The sequence below is a fragment of the Ochlerotatus camptorhynchus genome, unplaced genomic scaffold, assembly GCF_037179485.1.
Source record: "Ochlerotatus camptorhynchus isolate MF236.1 unplaced genomic scaffold, CSIRO-AGI_Acam_v1.1 ptg000343l, whole genome shotgun sequence".
NCBI lineage: Eukaryota > Metazoa > Arthropoda > Insecta > Diptera > Culicidae > Ochlerotatus > Ochlerotatus camptorhynchus.
Window position 1 is genome coordinate 593,300 of NW_027040831.1, and position 19,413 is coordinate 612,712.

General features: G+C 42.1%; 1 protein-coding gene across 6 annotated transcripts in view; it reads right to left on the minus strand.

Annotated features, from left to right (window-relative positions):
- Positions 1 to 9,315: 9,315 nt before the first annotated feature.
- Positions 9,316 to 19,413, minus strand: part of LOC135708940 (bicaudal D-related protein homolog) — a 119,401-nt gene continuing 109,303 nt past the window's right edge. For all 6 annotated transcript variants that reach the window (XM_065231134.1, XM_065231133.1, XM_065231131.1 and 3 more), the window contains 3 exons: positions 15,002 to 15,767; positions 11,140 to 11,447; positions 9,316 to 11,069 (listed from right to left, as the gene is read on the minus strand). In XM_065231134.1, coding sequence (XP_065087206.1) covers positions 10,638 to 11,069; positions 11,140 to 11,447; positions 15,002 to 15,767 — 1,506 coding nt within the window. In that variant the 3' untranslated portion in view covers positions 9,316 to 10,637. The remainder of the gene's footprint in view (positions 11,070 to 11,139; positions 11,448 to 15,001; positions 15,768 to 19,413) is intronic.

Sequence of the window (19,413 nt, forward strand, 5' to 3'; positions counted from 1 at the left end):
TAGCATCTGGAAAAGATACATTTATAATAGAGTTTATTTTGACTTACTTTCATGAGGATCTTACCGCTCTCGAAGATGAATGTTTGCAGGAAATAGATAAATACTCTGTCAATAATACTGTCACCTGACTTTAACAACTGTTTACCAACTTGTGATACATGTAAAGAAGTATAAGTCTAACTGACAGATAGCACTTGCATATTTTACTGGTTTCAGCAATAAAAATACGTTTACTGATTTCCAGCACTTCAAATGAACCGTTGCTGATATTCAGTAAAAATGAGTTTTGCTGGACATTATTCAGCAATTCAAATTGCTGGAAGGCGAATTCAAATTTTGGTGTGTCAACACACCAAATTTTGAATCAGCCTTCCAGCAAAACGAATTGCTGAACAGAATCCAGCAAAATTAAGATTTACTGTGAATCCAGCAAATATATTTGTTTGCTGGATGATCAGTAAAATGCGAGAACTGTCAAATAGATTGCAATTTTGTAAGTGGATTCTTTATCGCAAGCCTGATCGCAAGTTGATTTATTTTGATTGTTTTATTCTAGTTTTCAATGTGTTTGGCTATTTAATGTGATTTTGTATCATAATTAAAAGTAAATTTGCACACAAATATCTGTTATAACAGTTCATATGTAATGTAACGTCCTTTTTATTTATTTGCAGGAGGAAGTGGATAATGGGTTGGCGTTTACATTCATCGTTTTTGATAGTATTTCTTCGTTTTCACTGAATTTATCACTACATAATTTGAGATACAGTTATGATGCTAAAGTGTGAAATAAATTAAGTTTGAATAACAATAAAATCTTTGATTTTTTCTCAAAATTATACTTTACTAATTTTGCTGATCATACAGCAAAATAAATTCCTCTTCTATAGTACTAAACAACCAGCAAATTTTGCTGGTTCTACAGTGAAGTGTTGTCATTTTTATGTCAGATTGTTTTGCTGGTTATCCAGCAATATTTTTTTGCTGGAAGGATTGCTGGATTTCCAGCTCGGCAAAATCCAGCAAAGATTTGCTGGTTTCCAGCGAAATAAAAATAGTGTGAAGCCATGTAATACATATTTTCACTACCTTCCAGCATCGAATTGCCAAAAAAGGGACCGCAAGACCCGCACTGAACACTGCAACACGCAAAAGTTCGCTTCTCGTCATGTTAGATATACATACACACACACATACATACACATACACACGGTAATACCCGGTGCAGACCATGGCCTATACCATGCTACATAGGCCGTCTCGCAATGAGCACTCATACATAGGATTTCCAGTGAAAACTAGATGTATCAATGCTCATTGCAAGACAGCCCACATCACACGATACAAGCCATAGTCTGCACGGGGTATAATCCGCTCTTAGCGTGTGCGCACATCTATCACATAAGGGTCTATCATAAGCTATGGCCAATACTGGTGCACCTCCCCTACCCTTGCTTCTCTAGGATTTATGAAATAAATTAATTAGCGTAGCCACACACTTGCACCTATTCTTTCCACACAATTAAGCTAACCCTTACTTGTGATGCCAACCTAGTGCAAATATATTATTGAGCATCTTCATACCCTTCTACCTATACATCTCACTCATGCAATTAAATGCAATAAAATACTATCCCAACCAAACCAACTCGAAAAACACACATCCTTATACACCGCCAACTCAGACTACACACTAGCTAACTCAAAAGCACACCCAGCTAAACACGCTCATCGCTTGACAACAGCACGGTTAATCACCTGTTGCAGCTGAGTGGTTTGGATTCCAGTAACTACGCTGAAATTTTATGAACAATCCAGTATCTTGGACAGACATGACTGTAGTACCGCTGCACTCCTTCAATCCAGTGCATCGATGGCATTACTGGACTAAAGAAGCACAACGGCACCACAATCATGTCTATCGATGGTTTACGATTATTACAAGGTACGCAACGGCCTCGGTGTTGCAAAAAGCGCCTGTGCAGTAGGATATAAAATTTATTTGGAATACAATTCCCAAAACAACCACCGATATTAAATTATCTACACAACCTAATGCATCTAAAGTCACAACATGCAAGGAATAGAAAATAATAAACAGGAAAGGTCTCACCGATTTTGATGATTTTATCGATACTGGTAACTCTGTATCGCTATAGTTGCCATTCACACACTCATTCCACCTAGCATATAGGTCATGCTGTCACATTTTATTATTTCGGAAGAAGTTTGCGCCTCCGTTTCTCTGCACACTAATACACTCGTTTTAATTTCGCTTCGTCCACAAGATTTTTAAACACTCGACCTATCCCGGCGGCGGCGGTACCACACGAACTCTCTTATTTTCGCTGCACTCCACTGTAGCACCTAACCACCGTCACAGCGATGTGTTTCAACACAAATGACAGTGAAACGCACACAACTAAAGCCTAATGGCTTGAGACACGAGCATGTGAGAAAATGGCGACTTTTTGGATCACTGATTCACTAAACTTTACTTCATGATAAGGTAAACAGGATTGGTTGTTGAACGGTATTCAAGCAATTCGTGAAATCAGCGCACTAAGCATCCTTTACATGTACAAGTTAGGATTTTATTCGACCGACAATCAATATAAATTCACGACACAAACGGAACCGAATTGAAAATCCGCCACTTCACCGAACGCCATTTCCCCGAAAACCTTTGTGTGGCTGAGTTTAGGGGGGTCAGTCAACCCCCCCCCCTGCCCCTCTCTGGCTACGCCTATGGCAGTCAGTGTCTGTTTTTATCATTAATTCAGTGCCAACATTTCAAAGGGGCGTAATTGCATTTGTAAACAATGATTTTCGTCTTCGATTTCTCGTGAATGAAAGCTCACTCATGAAAATGAATGACACCAGCAGGTAGATGAATGTTTCCTGTCCCAGCTAACATTGGTAATTTGAAGGGGTGGGCTTTTATTTGCGAGAAATCGACGGCTAAAGCCATTGTTTACAAAAGCAATTACGCCCCTTTGAAATGTTGGCACTGAATTATTTATCATCACACACAAGGAGTATCGCTTCAACTCAGTGTACACGGTTAGAAAAAAGTACCCAAAAGTAAGTTCTTTTTACTCATCTTGGCACTATGGTGCAGGAACCCAAAAGTAAGTAAAGCGGGTCAAAGTAATTTTCATTTACTTGTGTGCAGTTCGTATGGAATTTTCCACTGGCTTTTTAACCAAAAGTAAGTTAGTTGTACCCAACAGTAGGTAAATATGATTATACTCAACGTTGGGTTCCCACACTTTACTACCCCTGTTGGGTGGTTTTGCTCCTCCGTTTTTGACAACATTAGAAGGAGAAAAGAAGACAAACTAGTCAAAAGTAGGTAAAAGTGAACTTTCCGTTGGGTACTTTTTTCTTACCGTGTAGGTGAATTGCGTTTGTTTTGAAAATCTTCGCTGTCACGTACGAGCAAAATAAACAAATGAGTTCATTATACATCAACGAGAACGCGTTTGTTGATATTCTCCAGTGCTTGATTATACAACCCAAAATTCTCAAAATCAGAAATGATCCTCAAAAGCAAAATAATCAAATTAATTTTGGGCAAAATGATTATTTTGAATATTGTCGACTCCAGAGCCTAAAACCGACATTTTATCATCAGTTCAGCTTGTGGCAATGATTTTCCATAGGTTCGTGTGTAAAAACTAACACGACACGTCCTTCAGCGGTGTATTTTAGTAAAATGAAAATAATCATTTTGCATTTGATCCTCAAAATCATCTTCTTCTTCTTTCCTTTATTTAACGTCGGTCTCTGTTCCGCAATCTAGTACCAATCACCGACGGACATCGATTGCCATCCATTGACGGCAATCGAATGTGCAGGAAGACTAGTAGGTCCCGAAGAAACGTGCTCAACTTTTTGGCTCAGTTCTGGTACTATCTTCGGTCCCAAGCTAAGCGATTCACCCCTCGAAACATAGGAAAATCCACGATCCCCTCATTTAAATCTGTCAAACTTTCATAGCGAATCAAAACAAACATTGTGTAGTACTAGAATTTTGACTAGAATGGGACACGTTAATCGATTTACGGTATGGTAGTCGACGAAGTGCGAATCGAACAAACCGCCGTTGCACTGATTCTATTCTCTCAATTCCATTTTGGTAGTGAGGGCTCCAAACAGTCGAACAGTACTCCAATGTCGACCGAACTAATGCACAGTAGAGCAGTAATTGTCCGTGAACTCTTTTGTTAACCAGAAGATACAGCCTAGAGATTTTGAAGCTTTATTCACTACGAACGACACGTGCTGCTTGAAGGTCAACTGGAAGTCGAGGATAATTCCCAAGTCCTTGATTTCGTTCACTCTTACCAGTGGTACTCCAGAAAATGAATAATCGTGGAGTTTTAGATCTTTCAGTCGAGAAAACGTAGGCACCAATGTGCGAATGCATCAAGTTGTTGTTGTAGAAACTGAGCGTCAGCCTCAGAACAAATCTTGAAATAAAGCTTGAAGTCATCAGCAAACGAAAGCCTTGGTTCATCCAGCACTGCATTGACATCGTTGAAGCATAAAAGGAAGATGAGTGGTCCAAGATGACTTCCCTGCGGAATCCCTGACGTGATTGGAAATGAAGCTGAAGGGGATTCGCCGATGACTACTTCCGAGCGACCACCGTTCAAGTAGGACTGGAACCAAACCAAAAGAGTTCCATGAATTCCAAGCTTTTCAAGCTTCGCTACAGCAATTTGATGGTTGACCTTATCGAATGCTGCAGATAAGTCCAAATATAGTCAGGTTTGTGCCCGTTCAAGCACACTGTCGGTTACGTAAGAAGTGAGACATAAAGGTTTGACGCGGTTGAACGACCGGGAATGAAATCATGCTGGTCTGGGCTTAAAAATTGCTTGCAATGAAAGAATAATTGGTCCATCACAACAAGCTCAAAGGGTTTGGAAACAGCGCATAACGAGGATATTCCGCGACAATTATCAACATTCTTCCTATCGCCGTTTTTGTGTACAGGGAACATGTATGCACGTTTTCAGCAGGACGGAAACACTCCGGATGAAAGTGACAAGCTGAAGATCACTTGAAGTGGCTCGAGCAAGCTGTCAATGCAGTTCTTAAAAAACACCGACGGAATTCCATTGGAACCTAAGCACGTTGACACTTTTAGTTCACGTGCAGCTGCCATAATCGCATCATTGTTGACAGTGACTTCAGGCATAGGTAGCCCTGACGGCTGTGTGTTACTAGATGCTGATGATATCTGTCTATCGGATAGCAATTCGTTGGAGAAAATCCTAGAAAACTTCGAGGCGAACATGTCATATATGGCTTGTGGTTCAGAGGCTACGGTCCCATGCCACTTCATTGAAGAAAACAGGTCACACTCGCTACGTTGCTGTTTGACATAATCCCAGAAAGATTGTGGGTGGGATTTGAGTCGTCGTTGTAAGCCCGTCTGATATCGAATATAACATCTCTTGCTAACGCGTTTATAGCTTATGTTCAGCTTCACGTAGTGGTCACGCAGCGATACACTCTTGTTTTTCGAAAATCTTCTTAGGGCGGCTCTCTTTTGTCTTTTCAGCCTTCGGAGTTCGGGAGTGAGCCATGGGGTACGACCAACGGCTACCGTCTTATTGGGAACATGTCGGTCGCTCGCATATGAAAGAATATGACAGAATGTCTGTGCAGCTATGTTCACATTGGTTCCGTCAAGAATGATCTCCCAGTCTAGCGTCTCAAGAAGAAGAATGATGCTGTCATAGTTTGCATTCTTGAAATCGTAAATGACAGGAGATGGATTGACAGTGTCTTCCTTTACATTTCTTGTCTCGATATTGAGATGCAACGGTGGATGATGAGGTACGAACTTCACCGCCGGCGTTATCAATGGGACATTGTCACAGGAGCTAACAAAACATAAATCAAGGCTTCAATTAACCACTTCATTCGAGCAGCTAAAATGACGTTTACTACCACTCGAACTTTGAAATAAAACATTATTTTGAGATTTTTTCTTCCAGAACCTCGAGAATAGTAGCCAACATTTGTGCGTTTTATAAAAAAAATAGAAATTAGTTGGACCAGTTTTGTGAAATCGCTGGTAGAAAGTTACGCCAAAACTGCTTGACAAAGTGGTCAATTGTTTTCGTTTACAGCATGATTAATCTGCTGGAGTGTAGCAGTGCTGTAGCTGTCGATGATCCTAGTCGTGCACTGGTGAAACGTCGAGTGTGTAGCATCGAGGTAGAGAAGTCCGTTGCTTGATGACTGCCAACAAATTCCTGGCAAGTTGAAATCACCGATAATTGTAATGTCGTCCGTTATTGAAGCTCTGTCAACAATTGATGAAACTGAGTTCGTGTGGGCTTCAATCAATGATTGGTCACGCGTTCTGTCAGGAGGAAAGTAGACAACACACAAGTACAGAATACGATCTACGAGTTCAATCGCTAACCACAATTGTTCCACCGCAGTCCATGCATCGTCCTCAATTAAGTGTACTTTTATGCCTCGACGAACAGCTAGGAGGACACCACCTCCTCGAACTTTATTACTATTAAGCGGACCACGATCGCAACGGAATACTTCATATTGACGGTCTAGAACTTGACTCGAAATAGTGTTCTGATTGAGCCACGTTTCAGTTAGTGCAAGAATATCATAACAGCAATCTGAACTGACGGTCAAGTAATCGTCACAACACGAATTTAAACCACCAACGTTCTGATAAAACACGGTGGATACATCATCCCTAGGCTCGTTAGCGTTAGAAGAAAGTTGTTCTGCGAGAGCATTGCTATCGTTGCGTGTTGTCGGGATAGCGATGTTGTCTTCGACCAAACACAGTTGTTCGGGAAGCGATAGTGTAGCGGCAGCACTAGAAACCGAAATATTATCAGGCAGAGTTGACGTCCAGGGTTGATTGTACTTGCCTTCGATTGGAGTTTGCAAGACCCCATCGTCCATCTCAAACACAGGCCCGAATCGACTGTTGTAAGCTGGCTGGAAGGGCGCGACTGCGTTGAGGGAACTAGGAGCTTCCATTGTACTTGTACAAACCACGCGTCCCGGTGATGAATGAAGATGAATGATTCTCGAGTGACTTCCGTCTGTATGGCAAACTGGTGTAGAAGTAGCTGTAGTGCGATGCGATAGAGTAGTGCTGCAAACGGCATGGAATTCAGGGTTCGAAGAAGCTCTAAATAAATCGTACTTGCCTGAGTGAGCAAGTTGGATAGCCCCCTCATCAATTCCGATGTAGAACGGCAAAGCTCGACTGTGTCGGGTGACTCGGGGGCTTCCATTATACTGTTTGACGTGCGTTCCGTTGTCTGCGAACTGTGGTGATGGCTGAGGGTGTTACTTATTTCGTCGGAGGTCCATCGATCCGAGGAATTTTCGCTAGTCCCCAAAAATCCCGCTCGGCGTGTAGGTTCTCAACCTCCCTGAAGTAGATCCTCTTAGGCCAGACCGATGAATCGAGGGCTGCTTCTTTCAACCCCATATCCACACCAACTTTAAACGAGATGAATGCAAGCTGAGTTAAATGGGTGTCCTTACGCACGAGCTTCCGTACATTGATAGGTTGTTGGGTTTGTAGGCAATTTCTTACCAGTTGTAACCCTCGTCTAGGGTGACAATTAATAACCCACCCTTTTAACGTGTTTGCCATGAGCGTGTGCCTTGTCTGTTATGATTTGTTGTTTTGGTCGCACGCTCGGCAACCACTGCTTTATTTGTAAATATTTTAATTTGTTATTTTCATCGTAGATTTTATTCGTGTAGGCATGTTTTTAAAATTAGAATATAGTGTAAAAATTATCGTTTAAAATTGTCTCGCGTGTAGAATAAAGTTAGGTCCCGTTTCTCCTCCCGCTGCAAAATAAGGCGAAAAACATAAGCAGCACAACATTCGAGCGCGGTTGCAGGAGAACGATGGCGGTTGTTGTATTGTCAGTTATTGTCAGCTAGTAAAGGAAGAAAGTTACGAGCCACGGTTGGAAGTCGACGCGGTTTTTGCCCGGTCCGTTTAAGTAAAAACGATAGTTGGAGTGCCGTTTTCGTGGCGTGTGACAGCTGGAGGGATAATTCCCAGCATCGTCGCGTGGAAGTGTCGTCGTTTCCTTGAAAAGTGCCGTGGTTCGTGAGCTGAAGTGAAGGGTGTCGGATCGCCACCAAGGGAAGCTAAATTTCGAGGATTTTTCCGTTTTCCGGCTAAACCCCAAGGATCCCCGAACACCCACCGTCCTCACTGCGGTGGCTCAGCCAGTAGAGCCAGTCTCGCCAACGCAGTTAAGAGCCAAGGAGGGATGAAGCAGGCAGAACCGAAGGAGCGTTCGCCTGGGTAGTGCACTGAGGTGACTACCGGGACCATCTACGGCGAGTAGTTGGTCCGGTGATTCGTCACCATCGTCGCCGAGGGGGTTCCGATAAAGGAGCCTTGCTCATCCCCCCGCTAAACGCCAAGGACCGCTGCTACGCAGCTAACGTGAAGCAGTACGATCTGCAACCGCCGCCGCTATCGTCGAAGGGCCCCACCGAGTGACACCGAGGACTACGAGGGAAAAAAAAGGGAAAGGTTAAAGGATAATAGACGTCTTAAATTGCATTTTTCTTTTTCTTTTCTTATCAATCCATCCAAATCCGAACGTCTTTGGGGGAAGTACTCTGCTCGTAGCCACCCCGCTGGGATAAATCGGGCCAGCTATAGGCTGGCAAGTAAGCCGCAACTTACACAGTTCGGATATATCTTCCTCCGTTACATGACGAGCAATTCTGGACAAATATATCCAGAATCTCTCTGGCGGTTTTTCAACAGTTTCCACTGTCAAACTACCTTTTTCGATCGACGGGATTTTGGTGTGTCTGAAGAATCATTAGACTGCAGTTTATCGACCAATGATTTAGTGAGCTCTTTGGTTTCCCGAAGCTCGACCTTCAGTTCGTCTAATGGTCCGCGAAATGCATCAGAAACCGCTGCGACAACATCCTGCGGCGACTTCATGGAATTCTGCTTCACATACTCAAGTTTAAATAGTCTTCATTTCTATCTGTTAAATTTACACTATTTTACCGAAATTCGGATCTGATTCGATAAATGCGCCTGAAAAAATGTTTTAAACCATTTATTCGGTTTCTCGTTGGTAACCGAAGAGGTACGGTAGAAAATTAAACCGAGTTTGGTATTATTTTCTATGTGTGAAGACTCAGCAACCAAACGTCACTTTTGTTGAGATCCGTGGTAAAAAAAATATTGCCGAGCTTCTCGGCGGTACTGAAAATGCTGGGGCTAAAAATCTCAAAAGCTAAAGCAAACAATCATTTTAATCTCATCGTTATTACTTTATTCTATCATTTTTCGTGTTTCCAGTTACAACAGTTACAAATAAGATTACTTGACAGTATCAGCTTTCAACATTGTTTAATTTAGATATTTCTTTAGTTTTCCTCTATTCCGTAAACGATAAATTACCTTCCGACTTCTTTCGATCTAACATTCCGCAAGAAAACAAAACAAAACTTTCCACAAATCACATTGCTGCATGTTAAAAAAAATAGTTTTTAGGAATGTTTTTTTATTAATACAATAATTAATCTTATATTTACATCTCATGCTCGCCTTCTTCTGCTGCGGATCCAGTTTTTAATACATCATGTTCAATTCCTCAGTTTGTTTCGATTTCGTTTTTTTAAAAGGCATCCTGTTATCACTCGGCTAATCTTTTCTCGTAATCTTTAGGTGTAGCGATTAGAATAATAGCAATATTAGTACAAAGGCGTCGTTTTCTCTACATCTGGTGAACGAATACATTTGCAGTTTAACGAACAAGTATCACAACCCACTCGCTCTGGCTCTTTCTCGTGGCGGTGCTTGTTTTCAGACCTTCGTCAGAGCGAGAGGGAAAACCGTTTAGTTTTTGTTCTTCCCGGTAGATGAAGGAACAGAAAAATACACACAGACGTTGATGCAAAATGACGCTGCACAATAGTGATTTGCTGGTGTGTTAGTTGTTGTTGTTACTTATTTAAAATTAGTTTAGTAAGTACGGATTTAATATAGGTTTCACATTCGTCAATTCTCGCAATACAATTTTTTTTGGTTACACCGGTAGTAAAAAGTACACTTTAGCTACATAAATTACACATTGTTTAAGTTAATTAATCGTTTCTTGCTTTCTGGGTACGAACTGCTTTTTTTGATATACGGGAATCCGGGGTTTGGGATATGCATAATGGACCTTTATTTTGTTTCTTGGTAGATATGGATGTTAAAAACGATTCACTATAGTTCTTCATACAAAAAATACTGTTGTCACAAGGTCCCATCTTGTTTGTTTTTTTTTTTTTGTTTTTTGGTAGACCGCTTAAAAAGAATCAATAATCAGTAAAATCGTCGATCAGAGTTCACTATCACATGCGGTCCGCGTAGGCCTTGAAGTTACCGGGTGCCAAAGTGACAGAGCTGTCAGTTTCCGATGTACAAAATGGGACGGAAACGACTCACGACAGTTACAATAGATTAGAGGGTTCGAATATAAATGCAATGTGAGTCGCTTCCCCTGCGGTTGTCATTTAGAGGGCGATACCCGGGTAGCTTAAAATCTGACTGATCGAGTTTTTATGTTTAGTGCTTTCGTTTATCCTCATCGATGGTAGAACAGATCTAGTAGGCGACTCTTGCGGTTGTTAGCCGACGAACCGGCAGACGAGGAACCGGTCTGCTGCGATGACGGACGCTGAGGCGTATGCGGTTTTGTACTAGTTTCATTGTTAAGCTTATTCTTCATCTGCTCCTCGATCAGCTCGTGCATGTCGATCTGCCACTGTTCAAGCTGCTGCAGCAGTTCCACCTTCTGCTGGATGGCCTCCAGCAGTTGGCTGTTCGCCTGCATCAGCTCCACCCGGTTCTTGGCCAGTTCGACTTCGGCCTTCGTCCGCCGTTCGATCGCCGCGTCCCGATCCTGACGGGCCTGCACGACCGTCTCGTCCTGGGCCAAACTCGAGTGCGAAGCATCGTCCCGGGCCTGATTTCGCTCCTCGAGTGCACTCTGCAGCTCGATATCCTGCACCGAAAGCTACGGACGGAAAACAGAAACAATCAATCTCCTCTCTCATTGGTAGGTATGCTAAGTACGTTCGACCTACCTTGCTCTCCAGCTGAATGATCAGATCGGTCTTCCTCTTCAGCTCCTCCTCCTGGTCGATCAGCATCGAGCGGGTTTGCTCGAACATGGTCTTGAACTGCATGGCGTCCATGTTCATGATGATGTGGACCAGCTCGTCGGCGGCAGACGATAGCATGCCGCGGTGGAACTTCTCCGGTCCTCGAATTCCCACCGGACCGCTGGAGTGCGGCGAGGGGCCAGCCGATTGGCCCAACCCGACGTCCACCGACTGCGGCGAGGACGACGATGTGTTGTCCATCGAGGAGAAGGACATGTCCGAGTGGAGGCCTGTGGATGACGAGAAGTGAGTAAGTACTTCCCCCTTGAAACCCGGTTGAGCTGCGGGTGATAGGTCATTGGAGCATTAATTTATGCGAGCATAAGAATCTCATACAGATAGCGTAACTGTTATTTGCTACAGTCAGATATTAGATTTACGGCAAAATCCACAGAGATCCAGCAATTTTCCAGATATTCGTAGAAGATCCCTGGTAATTCTGGTATTTTCCAGAAGTTCTCGGAATTTTCGAGAACTTCTCTGGACTTCCTCGAGATTCTCTCAACTGTCCTGAAGTTTAATGGACTTTTCTAAAGTCCTTCGAACTACTAAAAATTCCTAAAATTTTCCTGAAGTAAATGGAGCTGCTTTGAAGTTGTCGACGCTACTCGGAAATTCTCTTTACATATTTAGATATCCCTGAACTTCTCTGGACTTCTCTAAAGCTCCCACAATTTTTCCGAGAATTCTAGCAAGTTCCTGAAGATGTAACCTTCTTCTTCTTCTTCTTCTTCTTCATATTTCAAGGTTATTGCTTATCGCATATTCCCCTTTATTCTGCGCAGCGAGTGAGGTGAGGTAACTCGCTGTCACCTGTCACTAGTGAGGTGACTCTCCGTGTAAATCATATGAAAAGTCACCTCACTCGTGGTGACTATTTCACCTCACTGGTGACAGCGATACACCTCATCTCACACGCGGCGCAGAATAAGGGGGATTAGCTTGTTGCGTGCTCTCAATTTCTATATGTGTTCTAGACGCACTTCCATAGTTATTAATTGAAAGCTTTCGATGCCTGTACCATTTTTGCATTAGTATAATTGTCATACTCATACTCTATGCCTTTATTTTCAAACCAGAACAATCCCTAGAACGGACCGGGAATCGAATCCAGCCACACGCTTATTCTGGTCAACTCAAAATTGAGTCGAATATATTCATCTCAGCGGCAAGTAGGGCTACTCAAAATTGAGTAGCCTTATGTTGACTCACTTTTAAGTAAACGACGTTCTCACGTAGACTGAGTCAAATCCACTGGCCGGTATTTTCAGTTGCGGGGAGGGTTTTTATTTTGATTTTTATTCAAGGAAATGGAAATGCCCTGCTCCGGATTCATTCTACCGGAGCAGAAAATGGTTCAACACCGTTTCTCTAAGCAATTCAACATTTGCTATGAGGTTAGCGCCGAAATGACTGGCATTTTTTCCAAGTCCAGGATTTTGCTGACTGAGTGGCTTTTATTCAGTTTGACATTTCTCGTTTACTCAATTTTTGACAACTCGATACATCGGACGAAAGTGAGTACGATCGACTCACCTGGTGAGTAAGCAGAAATTAGCGTGCACCTCCGCCATGGTCTTGCTTTATAGCTGCGAATTAATCGACTGAGCTAAGGCAGACCAAAAATTGTAACCATTTTCCATAATTTCAAGAAACTTCTTTAAAATTTCTGTAATTTCTCTGGAGCTAATGGAACGGTCCTAAGATTCTCTGATCTTCCCTGAAGTTCTTGGAACTTCCCTAGAATTCATGAAATACTTCTGAAGCTTTTAGTAATTGATAACCTCTGAAATTCCGGTGAGCTTACAACAATGTTATGAAGTTTTCACATCTGTGAAGTTGTAACTTTGGAAGCATCTAAAAATTTCCCAATATTTTCCGGAAATTTATGGAACTAAAATCATCTTTCCTAAACACATTCAAAGTGTTTTTTATGTTACTTCATACGCGAAGTTAACGATTTTCAGAGTTGGTTGGAAATGCTAACATGAAGCTTTAGTGTGATGATTTATTAGCTAGAGAATGATCTTTAGAAGAGGGTAGGTGGATAGTTCCGTTAGAGTACGGCAGTATGAAAATTGAATAGAAGTTGAAAATGAGCGAAGGGCCATTAATGCGACAGTTTTTGAAGATAGACGCACATTTTTACCTAACCCGTACGATGTACGCGGGGACTTGAAGTATGTCTCCAAGTCCACAGATACTCTAACGGAACTATCCACCTACCCTCTTCTAAAAATGATTCTCTAGCTAATAAATCATCACACTAAAAAAAACTTCATGTTAGCATTTCCAACCAACTCTGATCTTTCCTAAAGTTTTCTCTACTCTAGAAACTGCCCTGAACTGTACGCAACTTTTTTTTAAATGTTCCCGCATTGTCCTGATGTTTATGAAACTTTCTTGAAGATCTCGGAGGATCTTCCCTAAAATTTTCTGAACTTCCATGAAATTCACGAGGTTCTCTGGACTCCTGTGCTTTGAACTTCCTCATATTCACAGAACTTCTTCAAGGTTTCCTAAATTTTCCTAAAATTAAAGCGAAACAATTTATGAAATTCTTAGATTTTCAGTGAAAGTCACTAAATTTCCCTTAAAATCAAGGAACTGCCCATCTAAGAAACCCATATTTCTTCACGAATTTTTCATTGTGTCAAAATTTCATGATTTCTTAATGAGCTGACTGGTTCCAAAGAACCAGTGCACCTTAGTGAGCTGAGCGGGTCAGATCCGCTCAGTAAGACGAGCTACTTTACCCAGTTCTACTTCCAATAGTAACAGGTTGTAATAGTAAGCAAAAGCAACCTCAAACTCACCGAGAAATGTTGATTTAACCGAGTTATTAACAAAAGAGAAAATCGATGAAGAGATTCGGTCACTGCAGTTAGGCCAACAATCAATACGAAATTAACGATTTAAAATTGGTCCAAGCAAATCGATAAACGTACCCCGTTCCAGTATTACTTGTTTTGATTCGCTATGAAAGTTTGATAGATAAAATGAGGGGTTCGTGGATTTTCCTATGTTTCGAGGGGTGCATCGATTAGCTTGGGACCGAAGATAGTACCAGAGCTGAGCCAAAAAGTTGAGCTTGTTTCTTCGGGACCTTCTGGTCTTAGAGTTACTTCTATGGTTAGGCCCTTATGAGGCTGAACGCTAGAGTATTCTTCTCAAGTATTCGGCCAAATGAAATTTCAAGATGAACATTGCATTAGGTCCTAAGTAACATTGACAGATTCTCTTCGTCGACTTTTTTGGCTCGAAATCGCTAGGTATCTCTATCTGGGAGGGGACTTTTGACAATCGGGTAGCGATTTCGAGCCAATTTGCTGTCAAATCCGAGCCAGTTGCTGATTGGTCGATTTGACAGTAGCAATCGTGGAATAAAAAGGACAGAGGGATCACATCAATCTGACTGGCAGTGATGCCGGAATCAATGTTGACGTCAATGGCGTTGTTAGTTGTTTATATTTGCGAAAGTTAAGTTGGAAAATAGGGTCCACGGCGTGCTTTAAGCGATGGATATTCTTGTTTGTTTATGGTTGTTTTTATTGTGATAATCAAACATGATGTACAAGGTGCTAAACTGCAGTAGAAACTCCGAACCAAATTCAAATTAAAGTAGAAAAATCATTCTGCAATCCTGGCATCATTGATCAACTCCGTCAAACACCATGCACTAATTTTCGACGGGCATTCATCAAAAATATTAAGAAGAGTGAGAAGCTGGATTGTCAAGTCCCGTCCCGGATAGATACCACCGCTAGAAACCCCTCCAACTCACCGGAATCGTCATCGTGGTGTGTACTCCGCAGCGTCTGGCAAAGCGTCTTCAGCTGCTTGTACACGGACTGTGCCTCCTTGTACAGTAGAAGCGTTGCTTCTTCATTGGCTCCGCCCCCGCTTCCGTCCATCATCATCGAGTCGTCCTCGCCGCTCATCTCCTGCAACAGCGACGAATGGTTCTGATCGCTGTGGTTCGAGCGCTGCGAATCAAACGACTCGAGTCGCTCGCTGAGCGTGCCGTTCTCCCGCTCCAGCCGATCCAGCGTCTGAACCGTCATTTGGTACTTGGTATCCTGCTCCTTGGTGCTCCGCTCCAGGATGTGTATCCTCTCGGATGCTTCGTTCAGTGCCATCGAGAGGTTTTCCTTTTCGCTCGACGTCATGTGTAACCGATTCTCGAGGTCGTTCTTCTTCTCCAGAATCATCCGCAGTTCATTTTTCAGGCTCTCCAGACTATTGACGTGGTCCTGTATGCTGATCGTCCGCCGATTGCACTGGTCCTTGATCTCCTGCAGCTGAGTCGACAGCTGCAGCTCGGCGGCATTGGACTTCTTCAGCTCGTTGGATAGGCGGGTGTTCTGGGCGGTCAGTTCCTCGATCAGCTGGTTCTTTTCCCGTTCCAACTGTCGCATCAGCTGTTCCTGTAGTTCCAGCTTCTGTTTGAACTGCTTGATGTCGGTCTGCAGCTCCAGGATGACGGCATCGTTCTCGCTCGAGGTGATCTCCAACTGCCGCTTGAGGATGTACTTTTCCTGTTCCAATTTCTGAAAGAAAGCATGAGAAAGAGAGTAGGTGTGAAAAAGTTGACAAACATAGGAGGTGGAAAAAAATCGATTGGAGAAGCGGCATCGTCGTTGCCAAAATTGGTTCGATGACCATGTGAGCTCCCACCTACGCGCACTCATTAAATGTTGCCATCGGTCGAGCCGCAGTTCGAGGCCGGCCTACTTTGACAAATGAACACTTTGTGTTTCGTTTTCGTGGCGACGCGACGGTGGACTGCTTGGATGGTGGAGATATAGATGTATGAACGCATAAAAGGAGCTGGTTGTTGGGAGGGGCGTATGTCTCATTATTTACCGAACGAACGAACAAGTTGATGAAGAGGAGGACATTTTTGGTTTCGTGCTTCACGGTTCGCCAGCGCTAATTACCCAGTTTGACCTTCTTCTCATGAGGTAAGCTGGTAATTGATATTGGTTGGCTTCGCGAGGAGATACCTTTAGGTCACCACGCATGATGTAATATTACAGTCATTGGCTCTAGTCAGCATTATTCATTTTGATAAAGTTGACACAAGTAGGAAACTCATTGCGCTTAAAAACATGTAACGCATGACCAGACTGGCTTGTAACATTGTAGATAAATCCACTGTGATAAATTCCATTGATATTTATTTCACACATACATACACACACACACACACACATACACACACACTTAAAAATACCTAATCTTACACGTGACGGAATCAATCATTGACATAAAGGATGAGACGTAAACAAACATGTCATGTAAAATTGATGAATTTACGTTACGGTTGACCAACAGATAGAAATGATGTGAAAATGATAATGACGTTTTGCTACCTGTCGAATTAATTATATGATTTGAGTAGTAGCTATACTGAAGATCCGAGAGATGGCGCCCCTTCAGTGGTAGGAAAATCATGTTTGCAGTATGGACAATATCAGAAAATCCACGATTTGTGACTAAATATGCTTTCACAGAAGGAAACAAATAAACGAGTGTTTACCTTATCACCATAGTAATGTACTCGTGCAATTTTCATGCATCTAAAACTGCCCATAAAGACGATAATGCATAAAAACTGAAAATTTTCATGCATTTCCAAATGGTTTCCTACCATTCCCATACATTCGAAAGTGACTGGCTCTCACGATGTGGATGATGTCAAAGACAACTAAACATGATTAATTGAATGGAATATTTTTTAGCACATCATCAGTTTTGTAATTGCAAATCTGAAAACTAGGTGTCGCATGGCCAGTTTTACCTTTGCGTAAATTCGTCAGTTAAGTGCTCCGAGACTGAAAAGTTCGAAATTACGTTTGATTGAGCTGAATTTTGCGTCTATTATGACTCAATTTTATGTCAAAATTGACGCTCGTGTACCAAAATTGATGAAATTTTGGATTTCGGATCCATTTTTAATGCAGATACCAAATATGCATTTACCTCAATACCCCGAAACAACCCAAATAGAAAATAACCATAAAAGAGAGCCTAGCGACGTATGCGGGGTATCATCCAAACCATTTTTGGGATATTTTACCCATCCGGAATACAGTTCGTTTATGGTATTTGTTTATTAGGGAACCCAATTCATGATATTTGAAATATTTCATAAAATGAGAATTAATCTTTTAGAACTCGCGCTAAATTTCGTAACATTTTGTTAGTTTTATCACTGGCAAACAGACGTAACTCTTCATTCTAGATCATCGTTTGCGCATTAAACGATTGGTTTGAATGTTATCGTTTCCGCGAACTACTCGCCGCAGCACTGGCGTCGGATCACTTTGACGTTTCTATATATTCGGTTTTAAGTTCATGCAAGCTTGTTTGCGAATCAGCTAGCAAGCTTGTTTTCCGCGAGAAGCTCGCGAGATGTAATTACTGGAGTCCTATGCTCTGCGGTACTATGTTTTGCAGATAATTTTATTCAAAGAGTTACGTCTGTTAGTCTGTGGTTTTACAATCATTAGCCTGGACTCTGACGTTAAAATTGTTGTTAATAGTTTCTGCAAATTTGGAAGATTTTTCAGTTTATAAATTAGTTCTGTGATTTATGAAATTGAAAACTTATCACTTCAGGGGAAACATGTCAGAAGGGTATAACTCGAAACGTAAACAATGACTTTGAACGTTTTCTCTTGAATGACCACACACCCACGGAATCGGACTACACTAGCTCATAGAACAAACATCTGTCAGATGATTTAGTTAGTTTAAGTTAGTATGTAGTCATTCGTAAGAAACCGATGATCCAAGTCATTGTTTACGTTTTGAGTTAGACCCTTCTGACATGTTTCCCCTGACTTATCCACATGCGCCAATCCGAATAACACAGAGCAAGAGGCACTTCTACCAACCGGTGGAAACTAACCATTTTTAATTGGTTCACTACTTGACTAGCCTATTGGTCCCAAGCAAATCGATTAACGCACCCCATTCCAGTCGGAATTCTACACGGTAAGAAAAAATACTCAAAATTAAGTTAAAAAAAACTCAACGTTGGGTTCTATCATTTGAGGTCCGCCGTTGAGTGAATCAGAAAAGCGGCGTTGGTTAAAATTTACTTAACTATTGAGTAATAATAAATGAACTCAAATATAAGTTTATTTTCATTGAGGTTGCTTTTATGCGGCTTTAATCATTTCAATTTCACAAGCGTTGATAGACGAGTGGTCAACACACGGGCCCCGTAATCTCAACGTCCATGGTTCGGTTCCAGTCTGCTCCGTTTTATATTTTTTTGTCAACGCCAGGATTACTCAAAATTGAGTTTATTTCTTTAACTTAATTTTACCTAGCCCCACGGAAGCCACGTGATGAGTGAAAGGAACTCAATTTTGGGTACTTTTTTCTTACCGTGTAGTACTATACTATGTTTGTTTTGATTTGCTATAAAAGTTTGACAGATAAAATGAGGGGTTCGTGGATGTTCCGCTTGGGACCGAAGATAGTACCAGAGCTGAGCCAAAAAGTTGAGCACGTTTATTCGGGACCTTCTGGTCTTAGAGTTACCTCTATGCTTCTACTCACTTGTATGAGAAATTTCTAAAAACTGCAGGTACCCAGCGCTGGTTCATGCAGTGTTTAGAAATTTCTCCATACCTCGAGCAGAAGTGACTCTCCCTCTGAGTTATTCTCATTGGCCATGCATTAGAAAACAAGACGATTTCTCGTCTGAATCGCAATTGATCGCCAAACGATACCTCATTTCAAATGGTTCAAGATGTTTAAATATTTATCCAGCTTGCTGTGTTGCGGTATCAATGCTCCTCATCACCTCCACATGGCTTCTAATGATCATAATGGATATATCCATCGGCATAAGTATTCCATTTTCCACTCATTCATTTATTCATGTTATCGCTCGCATGCTGGGAGACACGAAACCCGCCGCCACCACTAACGAAAGAGCTCATCATTATTTTGACATTAACTAGCGCAGCGATGCCGCAGCCTTCGCCCCGTATCCGTATCGCACTTATTGGCATCCCAGTAAGCCATGCCACGCCATCATCCACTTTGTGTCACCGCGTCGCTTCGCGTCAGTCGTGCCGATAATCGATTCGAGTGTGGGTGAACTGGACTGGACTGGATGCAGCAATTTTGGTACGGTAAAATTGTTGTTTGAGTTGAGTTGGAGGAGGCCCCACC